This window comes from Rhinolophus ferrumequinum, chromosome 9 (assembly GCF_004115265.2).
Source record: "Rhinolophus ferrumequinum isolate MPI-CBG mRhiFer1 chromosome 9, mRhiFer1_v1.p, whole genome shotgun sequence".
NCBI lineage: Eukaryota > Metazoa > Chordata > Mammalia > Chiroptera > Rhinolophidae > Rhinolophus > Rhinolophus ferrumequinum.
This window is the reverse complement of record NC_046292.1, coordinates 74,016,286-74,022,892: the sequence shown is the minus strand read 5'-3', so window position 1 is coordinate 74,022,892 and position 6,607 is coordinate 74,016,286. Positions and strand designations below refer to the sequence as shown.

Genomic DNA, 6,607 nt, shown 5'->3' with positions numbered 1-6,607 from the left:
CTACCTACTCACCTTATCTTTGCCACAATACTCTTCACTGAAGTTCCTTTCTTTTCAAATCATTAGGAGTTCAGTGTTGCCACTTTTGCCCTTGGATGGAGTTCACATCCACCATCTGTGATTATTTTTTTCACATTGGTGGCCATCTCTTCAATGTTGGTTGGTTGAACAATAGGCTGCTTCTGCTAGCAGGAGTGCCTTTGGCATTTGAATTATCAAGGGAAGGATAATACCATTCACTGAGGGCTTACTGTACATAAAACTCATTGAACCCCTCACAAAAACCCTATATAAAGTAGCTCCTGGTGTTCCCGTATCACAGATGAGGAAAACTGAGACTTGGTCACATAGGCAGGGTTACAAAACAAGTATGAAGGATGAGCAGGTAGGTCTAATATAAATCTAGAGCTCCCTTCTTTTCTTCCACCTCCTACAGTTTGCCTTGGCCTTTCAGTTCCATTTGATTCAAGTAACAAATATATAGGAAGAATACACAGGAGGAAAAAAAAAATATATATATATATATATATATATATATATATATATATATATATATATGGAGGAGGCAGAGGACAGAGAGTGAAGCAATCTTTAATTCTGAAGTAAAATTGATTCCCATCCTTTACTCACCATTATTATTCTATACAAAACTCTATGGAAATTCTCCCATTCAGTTAATTATGGACCACTGCCTAATGTGTTCCAATGAAAAGCTCCTCTGTTTGGGCTACTCAGGATTTACAGGGGAGTTTAAATCATTAAATAACCATAGTTAACCCCCATTTGGTTAAGAGAGCAAGTCATTATTGCAAAAATTCCTCTTTTCTACCACAAACAGCACAAAAATTGCTCTGAAGGGATTTACACAACACATCAACATCTGTGCTGTACCTAGAGTTGTTAAAATAATTGTGATGACAGGTGTCTAGGTACCACTTTCTTAATGGTTTTCAATATCCATTGATTTATTGTTGTAGGTTTCCCTCCCCTTTTTACATCACTGGCTTTATGAAGGAGGAGCAGAGGAACAGATTTGCACTAGAGACTGATTCTTTATGCCAATACTGAAAAGAACTAATAAAAATAATCACTTGGCTTTTAAGCAGAAAGCTTCCATTTACAGTATTTCACCCTTACCCTCCCTCCCTTCCAAGCCCCTTGTTATCTAACATAATGGTTAGAATACATTTCCGTCTCTCCCCTTAATAATTTCATGCATTAACATCCTCTTCACACACACACACACACACACACACACACACACACCCCGCAAAAGGAAAAAAGAGGCAGCAGAAATCTCAGCTGTACTTCTAGCCCTTTTAAAAAGTTTGCTCTGTAAATTGGAATGAGGTCAGATTTGGAGCTTCTCATTGCACGCGGAGATTATTATTGCATCGGGTTCCAAGCCAATGGGAAGCACAGGGGAGGGGCTTGGCACGAGGAAGCGTTGGTTACAGCGGCTGATTGGCCCCGGCCAAGACTGTGAAAGGATAAAGAGGCGCGAGGCGGAATTGGGGTCTGCTCTAAGCTGCAGCAAGAGAAACTGTGTGAGGGGAGGAGGCCTGTTTCGCTCCCGGGTCTCTAGTTCTTGCACGCTCTTTAAGAGTCTGCATTGGAGGAACTCTGCCATTACCAGCTCCCTTCTTGCAGAAGGGAGGGGGAAACATACATTTATTCATGCCAGTCTGTTGCATGAAGGCTTTTTGGCTTCCTACCTTGCAACAAAATTGCACAAACTCCTTAGTGCCGATTCCGCCCACTGAGAGTCCTGGAGCCAGAGTCTTTTTTGCTTTGCATTGTAGGAAAGGGACTAAATCATAGAGACGATGTCGCTTTCCTGAGCTCCTCAGAGCGCTTGTGAACTGGAATCAACTGCTTCAGGGGAAGAAGAAGAAGAAAAAAGACTTGTTGGGGAGGCGGCGAGAAACTTGCATTGAAGCTTCAGCAACCAGCATTCAAGAAACTCCTCTCCACTTTAGCACGGTCTCCAGACTCAGAGCCAAGAGACAGAGCAAACTGCGGCGCGGTGAGAGAGAGAGAGAGAGAACGAGACAGAGAGGGACAGTCTCCAGCCTGGGAACTATAACTCCCCTGCAAGAGGCGCAGGACTCCTTCCTTGCATCTTTTGGAGACTTTCCTCTCCCACCTCCGCCGCGGCCAGGAGTGGAGGGGCCCGCTCGGCCGCCGCGCGCCTCCTCCCGCTTGGCGTGCGCTTGGCTCAGGGAGCCGACAGGGCCCGGCGATAGCGCCGCGGCCGCCGCAAGGCTGTGAGCGCGCGTGGGCGCCCGCGGAGCCGGGGCCATGGTGCAGCAAACCAACAACGCCGAGAACACGGAAGCGCTGCTGGCCGGCGAAAGCTCGGACTCGGGCGCCGGCCTCGAGCTGGGCATCGCCTCGTCCCCCACGCCCGGCTCCACCGCCTCCACGGGCGGCAAGGCCGACGACCCGAGTTGGTGCAAAACGCCGAGCGGGCACATCAAGCGGCCCATGAACGCCTTCATGGTGTGGTCGCAGATCGAGCGGCGCAAGATCATGGAGCAGTCGCCCGACATGCACAACGCCGAGATCTCCAAGCGGCTGGGCAAACGCTGGAAGCTGCTCAAAGACAGCGACAAGATCCCTTTCATTCGGGAGGCGGAGCGGCTGCGCCTCAAGCACATGGCTGACTACCCCGACTACAAGTACCGGCCCAGGAAGAAGGTGAAGTCCGGCAACGCCAACGCCAGCTCCTCGGCCGCGGCCGCCTCCAAGCCTGGAGAGAAGGGCGACAAGGTCGGTGGCAGCGGCGGGGGCGGCCACGGGGGCGGCGGCGGCAGTGGGAGCAGCAACGCGGGGGGCGGAGGCGGCGGCGCGAGCGGCGGCGGCGCCAACTCTAAACCAGCGCAGAAAAAGAGCTGCGGCTCCAAGGTGGCAGGCGGCGGGGGCAGCAAGCCGCACGCCAAGCTCATCCTGGCGGGCGGCGGCGGCGGCGGGAAAGCGGCGGCCGCCTCCTCTTTCGCTGCTGAGCAGGCGGGGGCCGCCGCCCTGCTGCCCCTGGGCGCCGCGGCCTCCGACCACCACTCGCTGTACAAGGCGCGGACTCCGGGCGCCGCCGCCTCCGCGGCGGCCTCGGCCCCCACCGCGCTCGCGGCTCCGGGCAAGCCCCCGGCGGAGAAGAAGGTGAAACGCGTTTACCTGTTCGGCGGCCTGGGCGCGGCAGCGTCGCCCGCGGGCGGCGTGGGTGCGGCCACCGACCCCAGCGACCCCCTGGGCCTGTACGAAGAGGGGGGCGCGGGCTGCCCGCCCGACGGGCCGAGCCTGAGCGGCCGCAGCAGTGCCGCCTCGTCGCCGGCCGCCAGCCGCTCTCCCGCGGACCACCGCGGCTATGCCAGCCTGCGCGCCGCCTCGCCCGCGCCGTCCAGCGCGCCCTCGCACGCGTCCTCCTCGGCCTCGTCTCACTCCTCCTCCGCCTCCTCCTCCGCGGGCTCCTCGGCCTCCGACGACGAATTCGAGGACGACCTGCTCGACCTGAACCCCAGTTCAAACTTTGAGAGCATGTCCCTGGGCAGTTTCAGCTCGTCGTCGGCGCTGGACCGAGACCTGGACTTCACCCTGGAGCCGGGCTCGGGCTCGCACTTCGAGTTCCCGGACTACTGCACACCCGAGGTCAGCGAGATGATCTCGGGGGACTGGCTGGAGTCCAGCATCTCCAACCTGGTCTTCACCTACTGATGGCGCGCGTTGGAGAGGAGGTCCGGGGCGACAGAGGGAGAAAAAGTGGACAGAGAGAGAGTTGAAAGAGAAAAGGGAAAATAAAGAAAAAAAAAGGAAAAGGAAAAAAAAAAGTGATAAGCGGGGCCGGCTCGGGCGCGTGGCGGTCGCCGGAGAGGAGCGCGCGGCGTTTGGGGACCCGCGCTCCCATCCCCCACATCCTCCGGGGACGCGGCGGAGAGGAGGGAGACGGGCGACCTTTTGTTGTTGTTGTTGATGTTGTTGTGATGGCGAAAAAGCTCCTTTGAGTGTCCTCCCCTTTGCGTGAAGAGACCCCCTCCCCATTTGCTCCCGGGCTTCCGGACTGGTCTGCACCCCAGCGAAAAGCCGAGTTGGGAGTTTTCTCGAGACTGAAGGAATCTCATCCCTTTTCTCATCGCCCCCTTGGTGTTCTTACTTTGTTTTTTTTCTTGGTCAAGAAAGGAGGGGGGTTAAAACAAAATCCATCGCACCTCTGGGGATTTTGTCCCTAGCACCCCGCCCCCCATTTTTCCCTGAAGACGCAAGGCTGGGGAGGCTGGTTTGACCGACGGCAGATGTTTTGGGGCCGCGTAGTCTCGAGCGCCGGGACCGAGAGACTCCACGTTGGCCAGTGCCCGTTCCCCTCCCTTTTTCTTTATTTTTTTTCTTGCCCCCCCTCCACCCTTCACCTTCCACCCCACCCCACCCCCCCGCCGCCGGAGATGTGGAGTGACCGGCGCTCGGAAATGGCCTGAGAACCTGGTTGGAAGAAGCCACACCAGCGAGGGCGGGGGGCGGGGGCGACAAGAACGCAGACTGAAAGGGGGCGAATAAACTGAGATGCATTTGCACGTTGGGGAGAAGGTGGCGGCGGCTCCGGGCCCCCGTCTTCCACGTGGATGAAAAAAGCGAGGGGACCTCCCGGGCCCGCGGGAGGAGAGGCGACTGTTGGATGTGGTCCCGGGCAGTGGAGGGCGAGTGGTTTCGGGGGAAAAAAAAAGCTTTTTCTTCTCTTAATCGGAATCGTGATGGTGTTGGATTATTTCACTGGTGGGGTTACTATAGCATGTTCTCCTGTCTATCTTTTAAAGATTTCTGTATGAGACTGTTGAGCAGTTTTTAAAATAGGGTAGGATAATATAAAAAGCAGATAGATGGCGCTCTGTTTGATTCCTACAACAAAATTATCACCAGCTTTTTTTCATTCTTAACTCTTTAAAGGATTCAAACGCAACTCAAATCTGTGCTGGACTTTAAAAAACAATTCAGGACCAAATTTTTTCTCAGTGTGTATGTGTTTATTCCTTCTAGGTGTAAATGAGAAGACGTGTTTTTTTCCCTCACCGATGCTCCATCCTCGTATTTCTTTTTCTTGTAAATGTAATCAGATGCCATTTTATATGTGGACGTATTTATACTGGCCAAACATTTTTTCTTACTTTGTCCCTTTTTTTCTTATTTTTCTTTTTACTTATTTCTTCCTTCCTTTTTGTTTTTTCTATTTTTTTTTCGCTTTTTTTTTTTTTTGGTAGTTGTTGTTACCCACGCCATTTTACGTCTCCTTCACTGAAGGGCTAGAGTTTTAACTTTTAATTTTTTATATTTAAATGTAGACTTTTGACACTTTTAAAAAAACAAAAAAAGACAAGAGAGATGAAAACGTTTGATTATTTTCTCAGTGTATTTTTGTAAAAAATATATAAAGGGGGTGTTAATCGGTGTAAATCGCTGTTTGGATTTCCTGATTTTATAATAGGGCGGCTGGTTAATATCTCACAGTTTAAAAAATCAGCCCCTAATTTCTCCATGTTTACACTTCAATCTGCAGGCTTCTTAAAGTGACAGTATCCCTTAACCTGCCACCAGTGTCCACTCTTCCACCCCAGGCTCATGAAAAGGGGAGGAGAATTAGCCAAACACTGTATGCTTTTAAGAACAACACCTTTTTAAAAAATAAAATACTGTTCTGTCCAGAGGCTTTAAAACTGGTGCATTTACAGCAAAAAGGGATCCTGTAGCTTTAACTTGTAAACCACATCTTTTTTGCACTTTTTTTATAAGCAAAAACGTGCCGTTTAAACCACTGGATCTATCTAAATGCCGATTTGAGTTCGCGACACTATGTACTGCATTTTTCATTCTTGTATTTGACTATTTAATCCTTTCTACTTGTCGCTAAATATAATTGTTTTAGTCTTATGGCATGATGATAGCATATGTGTTCAGGTTTATAGCTGTTGTGTTTAAAGATTGAAAAAAGTGGAAAACATCTTTGTACATTTAAGTCTGTATTATAATAAGCAAAAAGATTGTGTGTATGTATGTTTAATATAACATGACAGGCACTAGGACGTCTGCCTTTTAAGGCAGTTCCGTTAAGGGTTTTTGTTTTTAAACTTTTTTTTGCCATCCATCCTGTGCAATATGCCGTGTAGAATATTTGTCTTAAAATTCAAGGCCACAAAAACAATGTTTGGGGGAAAAAAATAAAAAATCATGCCAGCTAATCATGTCAAGTTCACTGCCTGTCAGATTGTTGATATATACCTTCTGTAAATAACTTTTTTTGAGAAGGAAATAAAATCAGCTGGAACTGAACCCTAAATCTTGACTTTTGTCATTATTATGCCCAAAGCCTAAGATAGGGAGGGCCCTACAATGTGTAGAAACTACACCATCTGCCTTAGCATTGAAACAAGTTCTCAGAGAGGAGCCTGTTAAATGCCATCTTATTGAGGAATACTGAGTTCTTCTCAGCCAAACTTGGCAGGCCTTGACCCTGAAATGATGGTGTCAGCTGAATATGTGTCAACTCTATCCGCTTTCTAGGAATTTTCTGAGTTTACCACATTTAAAAAAAAAAAAAAAAAAAAGCCCTTTGTCTTGAAATTTTAAA

The 6,607-nt window shown here is 49.8% G+C and overlaps 1 protein-coding gene across 1 annotated transcript; it reads left to right on the top strand.

Annotated features, from left to right (window-relative positions):
- Window positions 1-1,237: 1,237 nt before the first annotated feature.
- Window positions 1,238-6,316, top strand: SOX4 (SRY-box transcription factor 4). The gene has a single exon (XM_033115560.1). It carries the CDS (start codon window positions 2,302-2,304, stop codon window positions 3,709-3,711), a length of 1,410 nt encoding a protein of 469 aa, XP_032971451.1. The 5' UTR covers window positions 1,238-2,301; the 3' UTR covers window positions 3,712-6,316.
- Window positions 6,317-6,607: the final 291 nt, after the last annotated feature.